The following is a 27,114-nucleotide window of genomic DNA, read 5'->3' on the forward strand; positions in this document are numbered from 1 at the left end:
CCAAGGGTTTAGAACTTCGTTTCCTCTGCCAGGAATATGCTAGAAACCTTGGCATGGTTTTGCTCTTGTCACTTCATTCAGATTTTTCTCTACTTGCATTATATTCATACATTTAAATTTGTTATTCTTGTTTCTTCCAGTAGATAGAAGCTCTGCCTTTTCATTACCATATTATCAGTGACTAGAGGACTGGGCACCCAGTAAACATTTGGTAAATGAATTAATGAAACATTTTTTTGTTTGTTGGGTTGGTTATTTTTATTCAAATATAGTTGATACACAATCTTTCTCTTTTAATTTTAATAGTTTTTTTATATCATTAATATACACTTACATGAACAACATTGTGATTATAGATTCCCCCAATTATCAAGTCCCCACCACATACCCCATTACAGTCACTGCCCATCAGCATAGTAAGATGCTATAGAATCACTACTTGTCTTCACTGTGCTATACTGCCTTCCCCGTGCCGCCCTCCAATACATTATGTGTGCTAATCATAATGCCCCTTTTTCCCCTTATCCCTCCATTCCTACCCATCCTCCCCAGTCCCTTTCCCTTTGGTAACTGTTAGTCCATTCTTGGGTTCTGTGAGTCTGCTGCTGTTTTGTTCCTTCAGTTTTTGCTTTGTTCTTATACTCCACAGATGAGTAAAATCATTTGGTATTTCTCATTCTCCGCTTGGCTTATTTCACTGAGCATAATACCCTCTAGCTCCATCCATGTTGCTGCAAATGGTAGGATTTGCCCTCTTCTTATGGCTGAGTAGTATTCCATTGTGTATATGTACCACATCTTCTTTATCCATTCATCTACCGATGGACATTTAGGTTGCTTCCAATCCTTGGCTATTGTAAATAGTGCTGCTATAAACATAGGGGGGCATATGTCTTTTTCAAACTGGGCTGCTGTATTCTTAGGGTAACTTCCTAGAAGTGGAATTCCTGGGTCAAATGGTATTTCTATTTTGAGCATTTTGAGGAACCTCCATACTGCTTTCCACAATGGTTGAACTAATTTACATTCCCACCAGCAGTGTAGTAGGGTTCTCCTTTCTCCACATCCTTGACAACATTTGTTGTTGTTTGTCTTTTGGATGTTGGCCATGGTAACTGGTGTGAGGTGATATCTCATTGTGATTTTAATTTGCATTTCTCTTATGATTAGCAATGTGGAGCATGCTGTCGGCCATCTGAATTTCTTCTTTGGAGAACTGTCTGTTCAGAAACACTGCCCATTTTTTAATTGGGTTATTTGCTTTTTGTTTGTTGAGGTACATGAGCTCTTTGTATATTTTGGATGTCGGCCCCTTATCGGATATGTCATTTATGAATATAATCTCTCATACTGTAGGATGCTTTTTTGTTCTACTGATGGTGTCCTTTGCTGTACAGAAGGTTTTTAGTTCGAAATAGTCCCACTTGTTCATTTTTGCTTTTGTTTCCCTTGCCCTTGGAGATATGTTCATGAAGAAGTTGTTCATGGTTATATTCAAGAGAGTTTTGACTATATTTTCTTCTAAGAGTTTATTGTTTCATGACTTACATTTTGGTCTTTGATCCATTTTGAGTTTACTTTTGTGTATGAGTTAGACAGTAACCCAGTTTCATTCTCTTACATGTAGCTGTCCAGTTTTGCCAACACCAGCTGTTGAAGAGGCTGTCATTTTCCCATTGTATATCCATGGCTCCTTTATTGTATATTAATTGACCATATATGCTTGGGTTAATATCTGGGCTCTCTATTCTGTTCCACTGGTCTATGAGTCTATTCTTTTGCCGGTATCAAATTGTCTTAATTTCTGTGGCTTTGTAGTAGAGCTTGAAGTTGGGAAGTGAAATCCCCCCTGCTTTATACTTCCTTCTAAGGATTGCTTTGGCTATTCAGGCTCTTTTGTTGTCCACATGAATTTTAGAACAATTTGTTCCAGTTCGTTGAAGAATGCTGTCGGTATTATGATAGGGATTGCATTGATTCTGTAGATTGCTTTAGGCTGATGGCCATTTTAACGATATTAATTCTTCATACCCAAGAGTGTCGAATTAATTTCCATTTATCAGTATCCTCTTTAATCTCTCTGAGGAGTGTCTTGTAGTTTTCAGGGTATATGTCTTTCATTTCCTTGGTCAGGTGTATTCCTAGGTATTTTATTCTTTTTGATGTAATTGTGAGTAGAATTGTTTTCCTGATTTCTCTTTCTGCTAGTTCATCATTAGTGAATAAGAGTGCAACAGATTTCTGTGTATTAAATTTTTATCCTGCAACTTCGCTGAATTCAGATATTAGTTCTAGTCATTTTAGAGTGGATTCTTTCAGGTATTTTATGTACAATATTATGTCATCTGTAAACAGTGACAGTTTGACTTCTTCCTTACAAATCTGGATGCCTTTTATTTCTTTTTGTTGTCTGATTGCCGTGGCTAGGACCTCTAGTACTATGTTGAATTAAAGTGGGGAGAGTGGGCAGATGTGTCTTGTTACAGATCTTAGAGGAATTGCTTTCAGCTTCTCACTGTTCAGTATGATGTTGGCTGTGGGTTTATCATATATGGTCTTTATTATGTTGAGGTACCTGCCCTCTATAATCATTTTGTTGAGAGTTTTTATCATGAATGGATGTTGAATTTTGTCAAATGCTTTTTCAGCATCTATTGAGATGATAATGTGGTTTTTGCCCTTCTTTTTGTTGATGTGGTGGATGATGTTGATGGATTTTTGAAAGTTGTACCATCCTTGCATCCCTGGGATGAATCCCACTTGGTCATGGTGTCTGATACTTTTGAGGCAGTTTTGGTTTCAGTTTGCTCATATTTTGTTGAGTATTTTTGCATCTATATTCATCAGGGATATTGGAATGTAGTTTTCTTTTTTTGTGGTGTCTTTGCCTGGTTTTGGTATTAGAGTGATACTGCCTTCATAGAAAGAATTTGGAAGTATTCCCTCCTACTTTTTGGAAAACTCGAAGAAGGATTGTTATTACGTCTTCTCTAAATGTCGGAAAAAATTCAGCCGTGAATCCATCTGGTCTGGGATTTTGTTCTTGGGTAGTTTTTTGATTATCAATTCAATTTAATTGCTGGTTATTGGTCTGTTTAGATTTCCTGTTCCTTCCTTGGTCAGTCTTGGAAGGTTGTATTTTTCCTGAAAGTTGTCCATTTCTTCTAGGTTATCCAGTTTGTTAGCATATAGATTTTCATAGTATTCTCTAATAATTATTTGTATTACTGTGGTGTCCATAGTGATTTTTCCTTTCTCATTTCTGATTCTGTTTATGTGTGTAGATTCTCTTTTTTTCCTAATGAGTCTGGCTAGGGGTTTACTTATTTTGTTTATTTTCTCAAAAAACCAGCTCTTGGTTTCATTGATTTTTTTCTATTGTTTTATTCTTCTCAATTTTATTTATTTCTTCTCTGACCTTTATTATGCCCATCCTTCTGCTAACTTTGGGCTTCATTTGTTCTTCTTTTTCCAGTTTCAATAATTGTGACTTTAGATAATTTATTTGGGATTGTTCTTTCTTCTTTAAATAGGCCTGGATTGTTCTATACTTCCCTCTTAGAACTGCCTTTGCTGTGTCCCACAGAAGTTCAGGCTTTGTGCTGTTGTTCTCATTTGTCTCTATATATTGCTTGATCTCTGTTTTAATTTGGTCATTGATCCATTGATTATTTAGGAGCATGTTGTTAAGCCTCCATGTGTTTGTGAGCCTTTGTGTTTTTTTTGTACTTTTTTTTGGACTTTTATACCCTTGTGATCTGTGAAGTTGTTTGGTACAATTTCAATCTTTTTTAATTTGTGGAGCTCTTTTTGTGGCCTAGTACATGGTCTATTCTGGAAAATGTTCCATGTGCACTTGAAAAGAATGTGTATCCCACTTCTTTTGGGTGGGGAGTTCTGTAGATGTCTGTTAGTTCCATCTGTTCTAATGTGTTGTTCAATGCCTCTGTGTTCTTACTTATTTTCTGTCTGGTAGATCTGTCCTTTGGAGTGAGTGGTGGGTTGAAGTCTCCTAAAATGAATGCATTACATTCTTTTTATCCTTTTAATTCTGTTAGTATTTGTTTCACATATATAGGTGCTCCTGTGTTCGGTGCATAGATATTTATAATGGTTGTACCCTCTTGTTGGATTGACCCCTTTATCATTATGTAATGTCCTTCTTTGTCTCTTGTGACTTTCTTTGTTTTGAATACTGCTTTGTCTGATACAAGTAATGCAACACCTGCTTTTTTCTCCCTACTAGATGCATGAAATGTCTTTTTTTCATCCCTTCACTTTTAGTCTGTATATGTGTTTGGGTTTGAAGTGAGTCTCTTGTAGGCAACATACAGATGGGTCTTGTTTTTAATCCATTCAGGGAATCTATGTCTTTGGTTGGTACATTTAGAGCATATACATTTAGGGTGATTATTGATAGGTATGTACTTACTGCCATTGCAGGCTTAGATTTGTGGTTACCAAAGGTTCAAGGGTAACTTCCTTACTATCTAAGAGTCTAACTGAACTCACTTAGTATGCTATTACAAACACAAAGATTCTTTTTATTTTTTCCCCTCCTTTTCTTCATCCTCCATTCTTTATATATTAGGTATCATATTCTGTACTTTCTGTCCATCCCTTTATATTACCTCTGGTGACAGCTATTTAACCTTAGGAACACTTCCATCTATAGCAGTCCCTCCAAAATACACTGTAGAGATGGTTTGTGGGAACTAAATTCTCTCAGTTTTTGCTTATCTGGAAGTTGTTTAATCCCTCCTTCAAATTTAAATGATAATCTTACTGCATAAAGTATTCTTGGTTCAAGGCCCTTCTGCTTCATTGCATTAAACATATCATGCCACTCCCTTCTGGCCTGTAAGGTTTCTGCTGAGAAGTCTGATGATAGCCTGATGGGATTTCCTTTGTATGTGATCTTATTTCTCTCTCTGGCTGCTTTAATAGTCTGTCCTTATCCTTGACCTTTGCCATTTTAATTATTACATTAAATAATATGATCTTGGCATTGTCCTCCTTGGGTCCCTTGTGTTGGGAGATCTGTGCACGTCCATGGCCTGAGAGACTATCTCCTTCCCCAGATTGGGGAAGTTTCCAGCAATTACTTCCTCAAAGACACTTTCTATCTCTTTTTCTTTCTCTTCTTCTTCTGGTACCCCTATAATACAAATATTTTTCTGTTTGGATTGGTCACACAGTTCTCCCAGTATTCTTTCATTCTTAGAGACCCTTTTTTCTCTCGGTACCTCTGCTTCTTTGTATTCCTCTTCCCTAATTTCTATTTCATTTATTGTCTCCTTCACCATATCCAACCTGCTTTTAATATCTCCTTTATGATCTTCAATGATTGGGTCTCCATCCTAATTCCATTCCTGTATTATTGAATATTTTTCTGTACCTTCATGAGCATTTAAATTATTTTTATTTTGCAGTCACTTCGAGGAAGATTCATGAGGTCGATTTCTTTGAATCTTTCTCAGGTGTATTCATAATTTTGCTTTGAACCAGGTTCCTTTGATGTTTCATGATTTGTCTGTGGTGCCCTCTTGTGCCCAGAAGCTCTACTCTCTGGAGCTGCTCAGCCTCTGGAGCAATGTCATGTGTCGCAGGGGAGCAGTGTTGGTGCTTGGGGGGAAGAAAGAGCTGTTTCCTGCTTCCTGGCTTCTATGCCTTTCTCCACTGCCAGAACCAGTGGGCTGATCACACAGGTGTAAGTCTCTATGCTTAATGTTTGTAGCTGTCATAGGTGGGGCTTTCCTCTGGCTGGCCTGATGCCAGGGGAGGGGTTGCTGATTGCAAGCGTGAGTCAGGTGCAGGCTAGCCATGAGGAAGACACAGCAGGCTGCATATCATGGTGGGGGGCCTTGGAGCTGCATAGCCAGTCAGGAGGATGGAGCACCTGAAGATTGTTTAAGCTCCCAACCTGCTGGGCAGAGTGCACCAGGACAATTTTGTCTTCCTGTTCTTTCTCCTGAGCAGTAAGCTCTGTGCAATCCTTGCCTCTTTAGCAGCCCTCTCACTTTTAGGAAGTCTGTCAAACTGCCCACCCAGATCAGCCAGATATGAATCCCTGTTTTTCACAAGCAGCTGGAATCTTTGTCTCTCCAGGTATTCCACCTGTCTTGGTTTGCCAACTGCACCAAATCACCAGAGCACCATGCAATGTAGGTTCATGCTCCCAGAGCAGATGTCCAGGGCTAGGTGTTCAGCAGTCCCCGGCCTCTACTCCCTCCCTGCTCTGTTTCTCCTCCTTCCCCTGGTGAGGTGGGGTGGGGGAAGGGCTTGGGCCCTGCCGGGTCACAGCTTTGGTACGTTACCATGTTCCAAGAGTTCTGCTCTTTTCTTCAGGTGTATGCAGTTCAGTGCAGTCCTCTTTCCTGTTGCTATTTCAGGATTACTTGTATTAAATTATATTTTCATATTATATGTGGTTTTAGGAGGAGGTCTCTGTCTCACCTCTCATGCCGCCATCTCTTTAAATCTGATATACAGTCTTATCTTAATTTCAAGTACTCAACACAGTGGTTCAACAGTTACCCATATTGTTAAATCTTCAACCCCTCTAGTGCAGTTACTATCAGTCAACATAGGCAGCTGTTTTAGGATCACTGGCTGTATTCTCCATGTTATACAACAATCCCTATGACCAATTTATATTATGATTGAGAATTTTTGTGCCACTTCATCCCTTCACCCTCCCCACCCACACTTCTTAAACCCTCTCCATAGTAACCACTAGTCACTTTTCAGTGTCTGTGAGTCTACTGTTGTTCTGTTCATTTTGTTTTGTTTTGTTTTATAGTCCACAAATAAGTGAAATCATATGGCATTTGTTTTTCTCTGCATGGCTTATTCACTTAGCATAACAACCTCTAGGTCCATCCATATGGCCACAAATGGTAGGGTTTCTTTCTTTTTTATGGCTAAATAATATTCCATTGCATATATGTATGACACCTTCTTTATCCATTCATTTATTGATGTACGCTTAGTTTGCTTTCATATCTTGGCTATTGTAAACAATGTGGCAATAAATATAGAGGGACATGTAACTTTTTGATTCAGGGATTTTGTTTTCTTCAGGTAAATTCCCGGGTCATATGGTATTTCTATTTTTTAGTTTTTTGAGGAACCTCCATACTGCTCTCCATAGTGGCTGCACCAATTTTCATTTCCACCAACAGTGCTGGAGGGTTCTCATTTCTCCACATTCTTGCTAACACTTGTTATTTCTTCTCTTTTGGATAGTGGCCATTCTAACTGATGTGAGGTGGTGTCTCACTATGTTTTTGATGTACATTTCCATGATGATTAGCCATGTGGAGCATCTCTTCATGTGCCTGTTCTCCATTTGTATTTCTTCTTTGGCAAAAGGTCTATTCAGGTCTTTTGATCATTTTTTAATGAGGTTATTTGTTTTTATGTTATTGAGTCATATGAGTTCCTTATATATCTTGGATGTTACCTGCTTATCAGATAAGTTGTTTACAGATACATTATCCCATACTGTAGGTTGCCTTTTTGTTTTGTTGATGGTATCCTTTGCTACACAGAAGCTTTTTAGTTTGATGTAGTCACACTTACTCATTTTTAATTTTGTTTCTCTTGTCTGAGGAGATGTGTCCAGTAAAAATTGCTCATGCTTATTTTCAAGAGATTTTTGTCTATGTTTTCTCCTGACTTCTATGGTTTCATGTCTAATGTTTAGGTATTTGATCCATTTCAAGTTTACTTTTGTGTATGGAGTCAGACATAATCTAGTTTCATTCTCTTGCATGTAGTTGTCCCATGCTCCCAATACCAGTTATTGAAGAGACTGTCATTTCCCCATTTTATATTCATGGCTACTTTATCACATATTAATTAATCATATGTGGGTGGGATTATATCTGGGTTCCATTGATCTATGGTTCTGTTTTTGTGCCAGTACCATACTGTTTTGATTACTGTAGCTTTGTAGTAGAGCTTGAAGTCAGGTAGTATAATACTCCCAGTTTTGTTCTTTTTCAAGATGGCTTTGCCTAATTTGGGTCTTTTGTGGTTCTTTATGAATTTTAGGATTATTTGTTCTAGGTAATTGAAAAATGCTATCAGTATTTTCATAGGGATTGCACTGAATCTGTAAATTACTTTAGGCAGGATGGTTACTTTGACAATATTAATTCTTCCTATCCATGAGCATGGGATAGCTTTCCGTAACTTTGTGTCTTCTTTAATTCTCTCATCAGTGTCTTATAGTTTTCAGAGTAAAGGTCTTTCATCTCTTTGGTTAGGTTTATTCCTTGTTATTTCATTCTTTTGGAATTGTAAATGGATAATTTCCCTGATTCCTCTTTCTGCTAGTCATTGTTAGATATAGGAATGCAACAGTTTTCTGTGTATTAATTTGGTATCCTTCAGCTTTGTTGAATCTAGTTATTAGTTTTAATAATTTTTGGTGGAGTCTTTAGGATTTTCTATATACAATATCATGTCATCTGCAAACAGTGACAGATTTACTTCTTGCTTATCAATCTGGATAGCTTTTATCTCTTCATTTTGTCTGATTGCTATAACAGGAACTCTAGTACTATGTTGAAAAAAAGTGGTTAGAATGGGCATCCTTGTCTTGTTCCTAATCTCAGAGGAAAAGCTTTCAGCTTTTTGCCATTGACTATGATATCAGCTGTGGTTTTGTTGTATATGGCCTTTATTATGTTGAGGTACATTCTCATTTTGTTTAGAGTCTTTATCATGAATGGATGTTGAACTTTGTCAAATGCTTTTCCAGCATCCATTGGGAAGATCATATGGCTTTTATCCTTCTTTTTGCTAATGTGGTTTATGACATTGACTTATAAATATTGTACCTTCCTTGCATATATGGACTAAATCCCACTTGGTCATGATGGATGACCTTTTTGATGTACTTTTTAATTCTGTTTGCTAATAATTTGTTGAGGATTTTTACATTTATGTTCATCAGGAATATTGGTCTACACTTTTCTTTTTTGTAGTGTCTGTCTGGTTTTGGTATTAGAGTGATGCTGGCCTCAAAGAATGAGTTTGGAAATATTCTCTCCTTTTCTACTTTTTGGAATACTTTAAGAAGGATGGATATTAGCTTTTCATTAAATGTTTGGTAGATTCAACTGTGAAGCCATCTGATCCTGAATGTTTGTTTATTGGGAGCTTTTTGATTACCAGTTCAAATTTGTTACTGGTGATTGGTCTGTTCAGATTTTCTGTTTATTCCTGGGTCAATCTTGGGAGGCTACACTTTTCTAGGAATTTTTCCATTTCTTCTAGGTTGTCCAAATTTTTGGCATGTAATTTTTCATAGAATTCTCTAATAATTCTTTGTATTTCTGTGGTATCATTGTGACTATTCCTTTTTCATTTCTGACTTTATTTTTGTCTTCTCACTTTTTCTCTTGATAAATCTGGCTAGGGGTTTGTCTATTTTGTTTACCTTCTTGAATAACCTGCTTTTGGTTTCAGTGATGTTTTTATATTGTGTTATTCTCTATTTTATTTATTTCTGCTCTGGTCTTTATTATGGTCCTCCTTCTCCTAGTTTTGGGTTTCATTTGTTCTTTTTTTGTTTCTTTAAAAATAATTGTGAGTTTAGACTGTTTATTTGGGATTGAATTTGTTTCTTGAGGTAGTTTGTGTTGCTCTGTACTTCCTTTTTAGAACTTCTTTTGTGGTATCCCACAAATTTTGGACTGTTGCATTTTTGTTTTAATTTGTCACCATCTTTTGCTTGATTTCTTGATTTGTTCATTGATCTATTTGTTATTCAGAAGCATATTATTTAGCCTCCACGTGTTTGTTGCTGTTTTGTTTTCCTTATGTAATTTCTAGTTTCTTACCACTGTGATCTGAGAAATTGCTGTATTTATTGAGGATCTTTTTGTGACACAGTATGTGATTTATTTTGGAGAACATTCCATGTGCATTTGAGAAAAATGTGTATCCTGCTGCTTTTGGGTGGAATGTTCTATAGATATCCGTTAAGTCCATCTGATCTGTGTTGTTCCTCTGAATGTGTTGTTCAATACTTCTGTTTCCTTATTTATTTTTCTGTCTGGATGATGTAAGAGGGGGTGTTAAACCCCCCTAATATATTGCATTGCTACCTATTTCTCCTTTTAGGTCTGCTAGTGTTTGCTTATATATTTAGGTGATCCTATGTTGGGTGTATAGAAATTTACAATTTTAATGCTCTCTTGTTGGACTGATTACTTGATCATTATGTCCTTCTTTGTCCTTCTTTGTCTCTGTTACTTTCTTTGTTTTGAAGTCTATTTTGTCTGGTATAAGTACTGCTACTCTTGCTTTTTTCTCCCTTTTATTTGCATGAAGGGATGTCTTTTCCATCCCTTCACTTTCCATCTTTGTATGATTTTAGGTCTGACATGAGTCTCTTGTAGGCAGCATATAGATGGGTCTTGTTTCTTCATCTATTCTGCTACTCTACATCTTTTGATTGGTGCATTTAGTCCATTTGCATTTAAGGTAGTTATTGATAGGTATTTACCTATTGCCATTTTATTAATTGTTTTTTGGTCATTTTTGTAGTTCCGCTTTGTTCCTTTTTCCTCTTATACTCTTCTCTTGCTATTTGATGGTTTTCTTTAGTGTTATGCTTGGATCGCTTGTTTTAATTTTTTGTGTACATTTTGTAGGCTTTAGATTTTTGGCTATCATAGGGTTCATAGACAGTTTCCTAAATATATAACCTTCTCTACTAAGTTGATGGTTTCTCAATTTTTAACACATTCTAAAAGTACTACTGTTTTATTCTTCTTCCTCCTCCACATTTTATATATGTCATAATCTACATCTTTTGTGCATCTTTTAACTGATTTGGTGTATAATTGATTTTACTACTTTTTTTAAACACCATATTTGCTTTGTGAGCAATTGGTCTACTAACTTTACTGTATGTTTATTTTCAGTGATGAAAAATATTTAGGCTTTAGAACATTTCAATCTGCAGAAATCCCTTTAACATATCCTGTAAGGCTAGTTTGATGGTGGTAAATTCTTTAGCCTTTGTTTATCTGGGAACTTTTTAATTTCTTCTTCAAATATGAATGAAAATCTTGCTGGGTAGAGGATTCTTGGTTGAAGGTCTTTCTGTTTCAATACATTAAATATTTCAAGCCACTCCCTTCTGGCCTGTAAAGTTTATGCTGAGAAATCTGCTGATAATCTGATGTGGTTCCTCTTATAAGTATGTTTTGTTGTCTTCCTGGGTTTCCTTTTGTTAGGGGCTCTCTGAGCTTCCAGGATCTGGGTGTCTATTTCCTTCTCTTGATTGAGAAAATTTTCAGCAATTATTTCTTCAAAGAGACTTTCTAACCCTTGTCTTTCTCTTCTTCTGGCACCCCTATTATGTGAATATTGTTTCATTTGGTGTTTTCACACAGCTTTCCTAACATCCTCTCATTTCTAGAGATTCTTCTATCTGTTCCTTAGCTTTGTTGTGTTCCTGTTCTCTAATTTCCATCTCATTGTTTGTCTCCTCTACTTGCAGCAATCTATTATTCATTCTCTCTGTTGTTTATTTCATTTCAGTTACTGTATTCTTCAGCTTTTTCAACTCTTCTATCTCTTTGTTGAAGTCTTCCATGAGATAGTTAGTACTTTTCTGTAGATAAGTGAGCATATTTATGACTGTTACTTTGAAATTTTTATCAAGAAGATTGGTGATCTCCATTTCATTTAGCTTTCTTTCTGGTGTCTTATCCAGTAGTTTTATTTGAATCATATTCCTCTGCATCCTCATTTTTTCAGGGTTTCTGTGTCCATTCCTTTTTATTAGATAGATCTGGTGTGCTTCCTGGTTTGGAGAGTAATGGACTTATGAAGAAGGTGTCTTGTGGTGCCCAGAAGCTCAAGACTCTTTATTCTGCATTCCTGGTTCTTTGCAGTGGAGCCCCATTTCTGTCTTTCTGCCCCAGTGGTCTTTCTCAGTCTGCTATGGTGAAAGCTGGCCTCAGCCAGCCCTTTATGAGCAGAACAGTAGAGTTTCTGCTTGGATTGCTTTGGCTGGGGCTTCCCTCTGCCTTCCCTGCAGCTATGGTGTTACTGCTGGATTAATGGACAGGGTGGGCAATGGCTCTGGGGAGGCCCATGGGGCATAGTGCTGGGCTGGGCCAGGAGGAAGGAGCACTCAAAGCTTGCTTCCATAGGCACCTCCCAATTTGACCTGAGGGATGGCTGGGAAAGCTGGGAAGGCCTCCCTTTTCCTGCCAGGCAGGAAAGTCTCTCTCTCTCTCTGCCTGCCAGGCAACAAAGTCTGATGTTGCTGGTTAGAGAGAGCAGGGTGGGTGTGTACACAGGGAAGTGCTTTGGGGCTGAGCCCCCAGTGATGGGGATGGAGCATTTGGGGCTCCCATGAGCACCTGAACAGTTAGGCTGTGAGAGAGCTGGGTAAGTGTCATCCACCTGCCCTTTCCTGGCTGAGAGAGCTCTGCCCAACACTCCCCACTCCGGCACCTACTTTACTACTACTGGTAAATCTTTCAAACTGCAGCCTCTTTGTTGGGTCACAGCAGAACTGATGGAGCATGCCTGTCCTCCACAAATGACAAGAGTCTTAGCTTCCCAGAGTGCTCCAACTCTCCCTGGTGTCCATCCCTGTTAATCACCAAAACCTGATGCAATGTGGACTCATGTTTCCAGAGCAGATCTCCAGGTATAAGTGTATAGAATTCCTGAATGCTTATCCCCTCCCTGTTCCATTCCTCTTCCTCCTGCTTGTGGGCATGGATGGGGGAAGGACTAGGGTCCCTCTCAATCATGGCTTTGTCACTTTACCCTTTTCTGTGTGGTCTTCTCTTCCTCACCAAGTGTAGATGGTCTGTTCTGCAGTCTTCAAGTCATTTTCAGTGTTAGTTTTATTTGCTGTAGTTGCTTCTTTGGTGTATATGTAGGAGATTTCTGCCTTGCCTCCCTACTTCCCCATCTTCCTTCCTTTCCTCCATCTGTACGTTTTAATCAGCAATGTCTGACATATGGTGGTGCTCAGTAAATGTTTCTTGAGAAAAAAAACTCAACCTATCTTAGCTAGCAGAGTAGATGAACTCCAGAAAAAAACTGTCTGATTTATTTAGTTCTGCAGAATATTTTACTCCCTACAATGTATATACCATATATCCAAACCTTGATTTTGCTTAGAGGAAAATTTTACCTATACTTTTCTAGTTCACAAATTGTTAAGATACAACTGTATTTAAGGCACCTTTTGTTTCTTCCTGAACCTATCTTCTACTTGGATTAGTGATAGGCACCTGAAATCATAAATAAGTTGGAAGTGGGGTAATAAGTTATCATTGGCACAAATTTTCTTTACCAACATCTTCTGATTCTTTTCCTTGGAATGAATACAAAGTATAGGATTAGATGTGACCTTTATTGTTTTCTAGTCCAGTCTGCACTTTTCAGTCTTTTGTGCACAGGGAAAAAGTGAGGCCTAAAAATGTTGAGTGACTTGAAAAAGCCTGTGGCTAACAGCAGGATATACAAACTGGTGGAGAGGCAGATATCATATTTGTAACAACAGTAATAGTCAAAATCTTCAGGAATCTATCACTTGACAAGTAGGATGCAGTTCTGAGACTGGAGGTGCAGTTCTTGCACATTTACTGTACAATTATTTGACTGCCTTGAATTTAGCCTCTGACCCTTCAAAACTGTCTGGAATTAACCCAAAATATTCTGGTGTATTTACCAAGGATTTGAGCAGCACCAGTGCTTTCTGTTATAGCTTCTGTGCTGTCCTACAGATTCTTTATTAACGACTCTCACAATGAATGAAGTTATGTTGGAGAGTTTGTTTACTGTTCTGATTGGCTTCTATGACTTTTCACTGGATTTATGATTTATTTGAGATATAGTCTGTTATCTAAATTAAGTTGTTACCTAATAAACTGGGAGATAGGCACTTCATTATTTCTCCTTTTGGTTCTTCCACCATCACAACTTCAAACTTCATGGTCTAGTCTTCTGGAGTGTGGTTACTGCACTAAATTTCTTCATCATTTAAACATAATTCTTATCTTCTTATAGAAGGGTAGTACTTTCTATTTTGGTTATGTAGTTAATGACAGTGGTGTATATATTAACTATTACAAATTGCTACTCTTCATGCTGCTTATGGCTACAAGGCTGTTCTCTAACTGACGGCTTCTATTTGCTTCTCGGAGAAAAAGTATGTGCTAAGCATGTGGTTTAGCTTTATTTCTTTTTATATCATTGTATCTTATCAGGTTAATGAAATTGAGATGTGTATCAAATAAATAGGTTCAGTTTTTATCAAATACATTTTTATATAATGCAGCTTTTAATAGTTTAACTTTCAAGTTTAAAATTAAAGTAGTTATGTGCCCAAATATGAAAGAGCAAAAAAAAGTGTTCCCGAGAACATTGTAATATGTATCTCAGAGATAAAACCTATATAGTAAGATAAAAAAGTACGCATATTAAAAATTTATAAAAGGCTCTCATGAAGATTTTGATCTATAATTTTGTATTACTTTCAACTGAGAGTCTGTACTTTATTTCTCAGAAGCCCAGGATACCCTACAAATGTAAACTGTATAAACCTATACTGCATCTTTGACAGTACTATCTTTTATGCAATACGGCAGTCCTTAGGGAACATTAATTGCTAGCTATCTTTTAGCTACTTAAGGGCAATTACCGTGTACTTATGGAATGAAGCATTCATTTATTTATTGCCTTTCTCTTACAAAATCCCATAGTACTTGAGTCAGGGAGATAACAGTGTAAATATGCCTACTTATTTTTGTGGGGATTATTCTTTTCTCCATCTCTACCATCCACCTCAGCAGCACTACCAAAACCCTTTTATGGGGCTTACTCATATTAGTTTAAACTAAAAGTTTATTTCTACTCCCAAGCATACTGAGTCTATCTTATTTTAAAATTATCTTTTCTCTTTTCATCTCTCCTTTCTCTCCTCTGCCTCTATCTTTCTTTTTCTTGAAATGGAGCAAGAACCTTAATTTAGGGATTTGGCTATGTAGAGGTCACTGGTCTCATTTTTAGATAAGATTGTTAGAGATGTAAAGCAATCACTGTGGCTGTTTGGGTGTTCATGAAAAATAAACTGAATATTTCAAACAGGCAAACAAATATTAAAGACTATCTTATTAAATCTGTTCAATTGATTCAGGATAAATCATTCCTATTACTCCATAGGGCTATACATCTTTTCTCCTCACATACTTTTGTGTGTGTGTGTACATTTATATGTGTATATATAGATAATATGTGACTGAAACACATAGAAATAAATGAAAAAATCACATAATTGTGATTTAGTGAATGGAGAAAATAAAGATATGGTATTTTCAATGTTTTAATTCATTTGCACACTTATTTCCAGATATTTCATGTATAAATACACATAAGAGGAATTTGACATCTTCCTGAAACTGTTTAAATGCTTGGCAAAGATTCATAACCCAACATTAAATTACCTTTTTCTTTCCAGAGAGATGCAAAACAGAAGGAATAACTTGAAATGTTCATGTTAAATAAATGACAAGGAAGTCAGAAGATATAAAAGAAATAATTAACATGTTTATAAATTCTTTTTTAGACTATAATGTTTACTAGCTGAATATCCCCAAATTTTACATTTTAGAGGTAATTTATTTCGCTAACCTAAATATCTTCCATATTTTAGAGAGTAATATTATGTTATTTTATTCATATTGTCATTCATTTAATGTTACTTAATTCAGATAAAGTATAAAACTCTGACTCATTCACTGTGATACAGCAAAAGTAAAATAAAAAAGAAAGAAAAGAAGAGGAAAGAATACTATGGGTTTTAGAGTCAGACCTCAGTTTGAATACAAGTTATGCCATTTATTATAGATTAGAGGTCCTTACATAGGTTAATTAACCTATCTGAGCTTCAGTGGATAATGATACTCATAACAATTGATATGAGGATGAATGGTAAGTTATATGCACAAAGTTCCTGGCACAGAGTACCAAAAATGATTACCCTTTAATATGGCTTACTCCGAACCACATACTGTGCTAAATGTGTGTACACATTTACACAGTTACAAATTTAATCCATACAACATCCCTATGGCATAGGAGTTATTTTGGCTCTGTTTTATAGATGTGGAAGTAAAGGACAGAGATACTAAATAGTTAACCCAAAGCTGCACAAGTCTTATGTGTCAGGAGCAGAATTCTACCTGGGGTTCATCTGTTTAATTATCTATTGCCGAATAATAAACCATTCAAAATTTAGTGGCTTAAAACAACAGTCATTTTATCTTCTCTCATGATTTTATGGGTTGACTGGACTATGCTGGTGATGCCTTTGCTCCACAGGAAGACTGCTGGTGGGTGTGGTAGAGGGGCGGGGTTGCAGTGTCTGAGATGGTTCCTCACGAGGGGGCATTTACAGCTGACCACGCTGCGAGCTCAGATAGAGCTGTTGCCAGAGATGGGACTTCATCTCCACTTTGCAGGACTGCGTGCAGCCTCAGCACTGGAGGCCAGTTATAGGAAGGAGAGGTGCGAGAGGATAAGCTCCAAAGTACAAATATGTAAGATGCCACTCCTTGCACCACACTTGCTGATGTTCTTTTGGCCAAGGCTAGTTACATGGGAAAGCACAGAATCAATGTGAGAGACAGCGATGCAAGGGCATGAAAAACTGGAAGGCTCCATTAAGGCCACTAAAGTAACAGCCCACCACAACAGCTGTCATCACAAGTGCTCTTTTGCGTCCTCCAAAGTATTATAGCTGTCAGTAATTTGCTCCCCGCAGGCAGCATGCTGGCCAGTGTCTTGCTGGAAGGACTGAAGAGTTTCAGACATAGTCAATTACATGTTTTCAATAAGTTTTTACACTTTCCTGCTTCCAAATATGACATAAAATTTCACTTTCATATAAATAATTTTTTAAAAAGATTTCAGTTTTTATGAGAAAAAAATACTTTCACAGATTTAAATTATTTTTATGGGTTTTTAAATGCCATTTTGCATTGGGTTTTATGTGTTGTAATTTATTAGTGAATGAAATAAAGAGAATATAGTTAAGCTTTATGTCCTATCGTTATTCAAATAAAAGTGGCTATACAGCAATCTATTTCTTAGAGTATATGACTAATTTTGCATTTTTAAGAAATTCTCTTTAAAGGAATGGCTTTAATTACACTATCTCTGTAGAAACAGGATTTTTCTCCGAAATTATAATTTTTTTTCATTTTATATAAATTAAAATAATTTAATTGCAATGACATTTATGTAGAGGGGTTCCATAGAAAATTTCTTGTTTAAAAGTTGTACTTCAGATATGGCGTTCTATATTTGTATATGAAAGTAACTTCTAAACAGAAGTATTTTCCCTTAATGATCCAAAATATGTTTCTTCCATTAATATTGAAATTTAGGTAGCTTTAGAAGTGAATAGCTCATAGAAATTAGGAAAAAAAATGTGACCATTTATTCTTGATTCATTACTTTAAGTTGAATTAGCAAATGACTTACAAGTAGTAAGTACCATTTTAAAGCTGTTTGGTGACCAATGCAAACTCTGATAGTGTCATAGCCTGATACCAAGACTCTTAAGGGTGAATCAGAAAATGATATCTGAAGTAATTGCCTATCCCCTTAAGGCTGTGCTATTGCTGCTAATTTTTTGTTTTGTTTTGTTTCAGGAACTGAGATAGATATGTAAAAGAAGTAATGAAGAAAATCAGTACTTACTTTTTGTGACAACACCTTCTAGGCGAATGATATTTGGGTGGTCAAATTGACCCATGATACTAGCTTCTCTTAGAAAATCTCTTCTTTGCCGATCCATGTGGCCACCTTTCAAAGTTTTTATTGCAACTGGGATTTCTCTTTTTCCAGGAGTCTTCAAGCGCCCACTACAGACTTCTCCAAATTCTCCTTAAAATATGAACAAAAGTAGTTGTTCGTTTAAACAGAATTGTATTTCAGAAGAACTGAATTGTCATGTAGTACCATCTTTTTGTTTTTTAACATGACTGTCAAATGTGTCATTTTTATATTCTTTCTTAAAAATTACATTTTTAATGGCGATATTCTTTTTTTTTTTGAGAGGGCATCTCTCATATTTATTGATCAAATGGTTGTTAACAACAATAAAATTCTGTATAGGGGACTCAATGCACAATCATTAATCAATCCCAAGCCTAATTCTCAACAGTCTCCAATCTTCTGAAGCATAACGAACAAGTTCTTACATGGTGAACAAGTTCTTACATAGTGAATAAGTTCTTACATGGTGAACAGTGCAAGGGCAGTCATATCACAGAAACTTTCGGTTTTGATCATGCATCATGAACTATAAACAATCAAGTCAGATATGATTATTCATTTGATTTTTATACTTGACTTATATGTGAATCCCACATTTCTCCCTTATTTATTTTTATTTTTATTTTTTAATAAAATGCCGAAGTGCTGGGAGATGCAAGATAAAGGTAGAAAACATAATTTAGTGCTGTAAGAGGACAAATGTAGATGATCAGGTCTGTGCCTATAGACTAAGTATTAATCCAAGCTAGACAAGGGCAACAAAACATCCACGGATGCAGAAGATTTCCCACAAAACTGGGGGGGGGGAGAGGTTCTAAGCCTCACCTCTGTTGATCCCCAATTTCTCACCTGATGGCCCCCCTGCGACTGTGCCTGTCTTAGGTTGTTCCTCCCTTGAGGAATCTTCCCCGTCTCTGGCTAACCAGCCGTCTTCCGGGGCCATACAGGGAAATGTAAAGTTGGTAAGTGAGAGAGAAGCAATATTCTTTGAAAGGTTAGCTTTTTACTTCTTTGCAGATTTATGCCCTGTGGCTTCTATGCCCAGCATTTGTCTTGAGGTATCTTTACCACTTGGAAGAATTATGATACTCAGTAATTTTCGATATGAGGCACGAATTCTACTAAAGGGCTGTAATTAGGAAGGAAGAAGAAAAGCTATAGAAGTAGCAGACAGAAGAAAACATGGGAAGATTGATTATTTCTTTGACATAACTTCTTGTAGAGTAACATAAGCATGTATAGGTTTTAACAAACTACTAATTAAATTGCATACACACATTAACAGAATAGGAATACAGCTACATAACAAAAGCAGACCTACAATTACCAGCCATATCCAGTGAAACCAAGAAAACCAGTTAGGTACCCTAGGCATTTGTGAAAACTTATCAATAATATGATGGATATTGTCTAACTCCTTCCCGAGGTGCTGGGTTCTCGCAGGTGTGGCTGTAGTCTGGCTGTTGTCCTGTGTCTTCTGGTCTCTGTTTTAGGAAGAGTTGTCTTTGTTGTATTTTCAAAGATACATGTGGTTTTGGGAGAAGATTTCCTCTGCTCTACTCATGCCGCCATCTTGGCTCTGTCTCTTAATGGCGATATTCTTGATCAGCATCATTTATAATGAATGACAGAATGCATTTCATTGTTGTAGCACAGGAACTACCATTGACAGACATCCCTGATCTGCTGAGAAATTATGACTAGCAGAATGGGAGATGCTAATGTAATTCTACAGAAAAGCAATCACTGCATAATGTTTCCTGTTCCTGTTCTCAATACTGTTATATGGGCCAAATGTCTGTTTTATTCAGGTAATCTATCAGGCATGAGTAGTTGATTTGATCCCATGGGCCATATGCTTGAGCTTTACTGCTATTAGAAATCAATGCTAGGGTCAACTGGTGTACAAACATATTGAAAAGACCACACCAAACTCAACTATAATAAGCAAATATGCAGACTAAATTGCAAGTCATGTGGTTGGAATACAAATTCAATAATATGATCTATGGTTCAGCAGGAGGCAGATTAAATAATAACCAAATATTTATCATGGATATACTACCTATATATCCAGTGAATGTCAAAAAAAAGTATAAGACTTTGTATCTGTTCTCAGAAGTATTAGTCTAATAGGAAAATTTAGATCAACATAAATAAAAGACTTAAGAACATAAGAACTAACACCGGCAAATGCTGTATTAGTTAAGTAACAACAGTGGGAGCTGCAAGACTTCTTGAAGGAGATAGAGATTTTGCTGGTTCTTGAATAATGGGTATGATAGGATTTTCAAGTGAAGAAGCAGCATTTCATTTCAGACACAGATACATGGAGGGAGGGAGGGAAGTGAAGACAGAGTCAAAGGTCAGAAACAGTAAAGAGACAACGCTGAATACAAGGGTTCCAGTGGGAAGGAAGGTCAGAAGCTTTCTTGGTACAATGCAATAAATTAAATAAAGCTTGAATTTCCAGATTTACATTTTCTAGGGCCAATTACCTTCATTTACTTAAGAGCATGATGCTTGATCCCCAACTTATTCATCTATAAAGTGAAGATAATGACGACACCTTCCACAATTCTATAATGTTCCTTCCTCATAAGGATATTTGGAAGCTCAAAAGAATACTATATGTGAAAGTGCTTTATAAACTGCAAAGTGCTGTTCATGTGTTTTAAGTCATATAAATCATTGGAAGGGTGAAAGGAATGAAAATTAAAATATGTTCAGCTGGTTTATGAGCTAGCATATCTGGTCAGTAGTTTGATGCAATGTAAGTTTAAGTGTAGAGAATCAAATTAAATTTTTCCAGTACCATCGACTTCCATTAACCATATTTTATTTGGACCAATTCATTATAGCCAAGTAAATGTTGACTATACATGAATATTAACTACCTTTGGAGTAGTTGTGAAGATTTTTTTTTTAATGAAGAAAAAAAAAATTTAGAAGGAAACCATCCAAAACTTTGTTTCTCACATTATGTGTAACATGCCCATTAGAAATAGAAAGAAGTCCGAGAATAGTTTATTCTACATATGTTAAACAAACAAATGAGCAAACAAAATACACTGACTAGAAGGTGGTCCCTAAGTTCAGTGCATATGATATTGGAGTTTTACAAATGTTGCATAATTTGACTTTAATCAAAGCAAGAATAACCTTTTTTTACTTAATGATGCTTTCAACCTATTGGGGTTAAATGTTCTTGCCCACAGGAAAAAAAAAGGCCATAGTTTTTCAGTTTTGTTTATAGTAATTTTTTTGAGTTTTTAAAGATTTTCCCTTCGATATAAACAAATGACAATTGATAGAAATGTTCAACATTTTTCTGTTGAGGTTTTGAACCTTGAGAGAAAAGGTATGTGCATGTGTATAAGTTAATGTACAAAACATCCAGACCTACTAAGATACTTGAAATTCCTCAATTCACTCTGTTTTGTTGTAAGGAAATCTAAAACAAACAAATATTTCCTTTTTTCTTCTTTATCTTAATAAATACACTAATACATGATTCAGCAATATTTTAAAACCCTTCACCTGCTATAAACTGATAATCCAAGTGATTTTCTGTTAACATTTCATAGTAAGTCAAAGCTTTGAATATAGTTAAATGATTAGAAAACTCTGTTGTTATTTGTTCAAGATAGACATAGTGGTAATTTTCTTTGGTGTTCTGTTGTCTGAAATTCACATATCTTATTATCACCAGGCAGGTGTTTTCTTCACTTCAAACTTTGCATGACTAAGCTGTTATCACACTTATTTCAGTGACACTAAATGCAGTTCCCTCAATTAAAGATCTGAGACTCCTAGTGCATTCTTTAGGCAAAAATTTAATCACAGAATGTATTAAAATCCTTATCCACAGTAGGTCTGGATGTATCAGACATTATCAGGCAGAGAGGAAAAAATATTTCAAATTAAATGCATTTTTCAGATATTGCCAAAGACTGATCCATTATATGATTTCCCTTGTGGCAAAAGTAGAGGCCCTGTATATAAATATAAGTAAGAGAAATCATTTCTCAATAAGATCTGTGAAAGTTTATACATACTGGTTAGTCTATTATTAACTCATTAACTATAGGAATATGGTGTTAACTACTTCATTTTTCTTTTCCAACACATTGTCACCATCATTATTAAAGAGATAGCACTTACTTAGTGCTTATCATGAGCCAAGTCTAAAAATCAAATATATATTTTAATCTTGACAATAAGCCTTTTAGGTGGAGGTCATTATTATCCCTATTTTACAGAGGAAACCGAGGCACACAAACTAAGTAACTTGTCCACAGACACATAACTAGAAAGTGGTAGAGCTGTAATTTGAACCCATGCAGTTTGACTGTACAGTCCATGCTTTTAACCATTATTCTCTGATGTCTGGGATGCTTATCATTGTTCATATTTTCTTGTATTAGTATGGTAAATTCCTAATTGGTAACAATGATGTCTTCAAATCAACTATTGTATAGTGTTGAAACAAGTCTACTGGATATGCACAGGTGGACTGAATGATAAAATCACATACTAGAAATCCTTCACTATAAAATATAAATGGACACCTCGCTCAGATATTCTGTATGTTAGATGGTCTGGAAAAAATCACTATAGTCTTTCTAGTTTCAAGAGAGCAAAGAAAATTATATCTAGGATAATTGATCTTTGGCCACTGACAGCCCATTCACTGGCTAACAACCCCATTTATCTCCTTGAATAGTGGCAAAACCCTTCTGTATAAGCAATTTTGTTGTGTAACACATAGAGCCTTAAAATACCAATTAGCATTGGATTTTCTTTATAAGTCTAAATAATCAAAGTAAAACAGTACACAGGATGGTGGAAATGGTAAGGGACAATCCATCTTGGAAGACTCTCATATCACCATCCCCTGGAGGCTTTCCGAAATATTTCTCCCCATGTTCCAAGATTTTGGTTTTCTACTATCACCAACTCCTTGTACATTTGCTCAAGCAAAGAGCCATGCTCCTGATGGTTTTCTATAACATACTTCTCAGATGTAATGAGGTATTTCTTCCCTTACACTTACTGCTTCTCTCCAATGGGAATGCTGCCCACAGGTCGTCCTCCTCCCTCCCTTGTCTCCACCCTCTCAGCCCTTCTTTATGTGGATGGCTCCTTATTAGCAAAGAAGGCCAACATCTGAGGTCCTTCCTTCAGAAACCTTTCTTTGATCACCCATCTAATTTAGTTCCTCACTATCACCAGTTCCTTACAAATGAGAAGGAAACTATAAGCAGCTCTACAATCAGAAGCCAGCCTTGTTTTCGGAGCTGAGCTATGTTATTCTTCTATCATGCATTATACCAGCCTTGACAAGGTTATTCTGAAACCACAATAAAATGAGACAGAGGAAGGCCACTGCATAATTTTTACTAAGCACAGACGAAGACAGGGTCACAGTGCCAAAAATACTTAACACCCTCTTCTCCCTTGGCTAGAATGAGTAACTGCTACTTCTTTGCCAATTATCCTTGTTCTAGTCTCCCCTCCCTGTGTGAGATTCAGTAAGAATACTGTGGTGTATGTCCTAAAATTAAGACCCAGTACTATATGCTACATTGACATCTGCAGTAGGGAACTGGAGGGCCTCAAATGGCTTTACCACAGGTTCTCCTCCCAACTCTGCTCCCACAGATAAGGTCTCATAGTCAAACAAGCCTCCTTATAAATGGACCAGATAAAGCTCTTCATTAACATTATGTCCTTTCCTGCCAACCTGTGAAATGATTCAAACAAGTCAATTGCATCTTCCTAAGGGAACCAGGGGGGCACCTCACCCTGTTGGTACTACAGAGCTTGTCTTCCATAGCCCCTGATTGCTCATTTGGTTCTCAAGTGTCACCCTCATATGGTCCTGGGTGGTGTGTGGTGTCCTCCACCTGGCTGTGAGCATATGTAATTAATAAGTAGGTGTCAAGCTCATCTGTCCAATAGGGCATTGTGTGTTTGGCCATCCCATAACCCTAGGATGGGAATCTGCACCTTACCAACAGAAAGATAGGAGGCAATTAAAACAGATAATCAGTCACAGATTTGCCTCTGCTTTCTGATAGCTGCTAACCTAGTGCAAACTCATTCCTGGTTCCTTAGACTTCCCAAATCACTCATCCAAAGCCCAAATTCTACAAAAGGCTTATTTAAACACCCTCTTATTGACACATACTATAGTTCCCCTTGCTGAAATGAGCAATAAACCCAAGTTTTTCAACTAAAGTGTGTTGCTGGGGTCTTTAGGTTGAACGAAACATATTTACTGTATAACACTTTTGATTACTTGAAATTACCTTTGAAATTCATTTTTAACTAGTTTACTTATATATTAACTATTGCTCCCTTTCAACAATTCCCCTTGACTATGTCCTGTCAAATATAATCTAAATCATTAAGGAATGGGCCTTGATAATCTTTATTTTCTATTGCATCCATAGTGTCAGGTACATGATAAACAACTCTTTTATATTTGTTGCATGAATGAAATGAATGAGTTAGGGGAAAAAAACAACTCTAGACCCAAAGTTGGGATATCTTAGAGTAGAGGTAGAGGACAGGGAATTTTCCAATATGATGTTTTGTTTTATATTGTTTTGCATAGTCTCTTTTGCTTTCCTTTCATTATGTACAGTTAAAACATGCCTCAGTATCTTCTGTATTCAGTTTTTCTTAAAAAAATTTAACAGTTTACAGTCCACTTTTCTTCCTGCGTGTAAAGGTAACAGGAAGATTATTTTTGAGTGTTGTATAAAGAAAGAGTTAAAAAAGAAGAGGGAAAATATATAACTGTGATATGTAGCATATTATGTACATATGAAAGAGAGCAACACTTTTTTAGGAATTTTTAAATCTTTCACCAGTTAAAATGATATTTGAATACTTCTTAGTCTCTCAGAAAGATACAACATGATGCGAGATTTCACATCTTAAGGCTTGTCAATAGGAGGAGTTAACTAAGACATGGGAGAAGACTGTTCTTAAAAGTTAGGACTTCTGTTTCTGACTTCATCACTAATTTGTTTTGTGGCATTAGAGGAAGTATATTACTTTTTTTTGCTTTCATATCACTGTGGGTGTGTTAAATACATACTACCTATCTCCTTCTTAAGGAACAAATATTAATATGTAAATATTTGCAAAGCTTTTTGAGTCTTAAAAAGGTTCCATGTAACCACTACATCTTTTTAAATTAAACTAATACCATAGAGGATATGTTAAATACGTCACTCTTAGTGTCCTTCCTAGGTTCTTAAAGTCTAGATCAGAAAACAGAATTTCTTTTGGACCTGAGAATGAGGTTTTCAATGTTCTTATCAAACAATAGGTAAGGATTTCTTTAGTGAGTGATTTAAGTAGCACATTATACCACATTATCCACTTTTTTCCATACCACATTCCAACACTAGACAGCTTATCTTTTTTTTAGTTGGGGGGCAATGTTTTTATTCTCTTCTGCTAAAACATGCTCCCAAATACAACAATGTCCTCAAAGACATTAAAACTTTCTTTACCTCTGATAGTATGATAAAGTCCAGTATACTACTTTCTTATTGAACACTTTTTTCAAAATTTGACTTTTTAAACTCACTGATACCTCTACCTCTAGAATACCTTTTAATTTGGTGTACCAGGCTCTACCAGATGGCCTCTCATACCACTTGCTTTCTTGTCTCAAGGTACCTGAAAGAGCTCCTCTTTAGACTAAAAGTTATTTACATTTCAAAAACTGTTTGATGTGCTATTAAAATTGATTCTCCATTCTGCCATCAAAATAATCCTGTTAGAAATAAAATCTAATTTTAAAAATCTTTGTGACCCAGAGAAAGTTACTAAATGTCTTCAAATCTCATTTTCCTTATCTATAAATTGTTACTGTTTTGTGGATTCATAGGAAGTAAAGGTACAAAGCACTGACTTCAGTAGCTCCTGTTATTGTACTTAACACACACTTGCACTTGCCCTTAGGCCACTCCAGCTCTGAAGTGAAACTTAGGACCAATCCAAACATCTGCCAGTTTCTCCTCCTACAACCAGGCTACTGAGCACACTACACTGGATAACAGTGTTACAGAAATGTATGGTCCTTTTCTTAGCTATATTCCTTTTTAAGTATACATATTACCTCAGAGTAACGTCTGTCACCACTAACAAATACTGTGTTTAGGCTGTTAAATTCCAGATCTACACTGGTAGCTCAGACTTCTCTCTTGAACTACAAACTTGTCTAAACACCTGGAAGTCTCCTAGAGGCCACCTTCTCACCATCTTCTGCATTAGTCTGCTTGGGATGCCATAAACAAAATGGTATTTACTGGGTGGCTTAAACAACAGAAATCAATTTTCTCACAGTTCTGAAGAGTGGGAAGTCCAAGATCAAGGTATGAACTGATTTGGTTCCTGGAGAGAGCCCTCTTCTTGGCTTGCAGACAGCTACCTCTACACGGTGTCCCCACATGGTCATTCCTCTTTTAAAGCTACCAAACCTATCAGATTGAGACTTTAACCTAATGACCTCATTTATCCTTACTTGAAATCTAGAAACCCTATTTTAAAATATAGTTCCATTATGGGTTAGCGCTTCAACACATAAATTTTTGAGGGACACAATTCAGTCCACAGCATCTCTTAAAACCACTTTCCCATTTCCCCTTACTTCATTTAGCAGCTATGGTTGGTTGAATTGCTCCCCCAAAATGTCCACTTTCCCATCTTCATCCCTAAATTCATTTAGTAGCTGTGGTTGGCTTACTAATTGCTCCTCAGAAATGTCCACATTTTAGTCCACAGAATTTGTGAATATGTTACCTTATATAGGAAAAGGAACTTCATAAATGCATTAAGTAAATGATATTGAGATATAATTATCCTGGATAATCCAGGTTGGCCCCATGTAATTACAGGGATTATAAGAGGGAGGCAAGAGGGACAGACAGAGAGGACAGAATAATGGATATAGGTAAGAGAGTCAGAGACAGATCTGAAGATGCAATGTTACTGCTTTGAAGATGGACACAAGCCAAGGAACGCAGGAGAATTTATAGAAGCTGGATGTCAAGGAAACAGATTCTTCTCTGAAGTGCCCAGAATGAATCAGTACTATCAACATCCTGAATGTAACCCCAGTGAGACTGATTTTGGACTTCTGACTTTCAGAACCATAAAAAAATTTGTGTGTGTGTGTGTGTGTTTTTAAGGTCTTAATTTATGATAAAACATGAACAGCTCTTAGCACAGGGTTTGGCACAGAGTGAATTTTCA

At 36.4% G+C, this 27,114-nt stretch overlaps 1 protein-coding gene across 8 annotated transcripts in view; it reads right to left on the bottom strand.

Annotated features, from left to right (window-relative positions):
• Positions 1-27,114, bottom strand: part of EPHA6 (EPH receptor A6) — a 953,598-nt gene that overhangs the window by 206,835 nt on the left and 719,649 nt on the right. For all 8 annotated transcript variants that reach the window (XM_073231794.1, XM_037001712.2, XM_073231795.1 and 5 more), the window contains one exon: positions 17,758-17,943. In XM_073231794.1, coding sequence (XP_073087895.1) covers positions 17,758-17,943 — 186 coding nt within the window. The remainder of the gene's footprint in view (positions 1-17,757; positions 17,944-27,114) is intronic.

This window comes from Manis javanica, chromosome 3, assembly GCF_040802235.1.
Source record: "Manis javanica isolate MJ-LG chromosome 3, MJ_LKY, whole genome shotgun sequence".
NCBI classification, from domain to species: domain Eukaryota; kingdom Metazoa; phylum Chordata; class Mammalia; order Pholidota; family Manidae; genus Manis; species Manis javanica.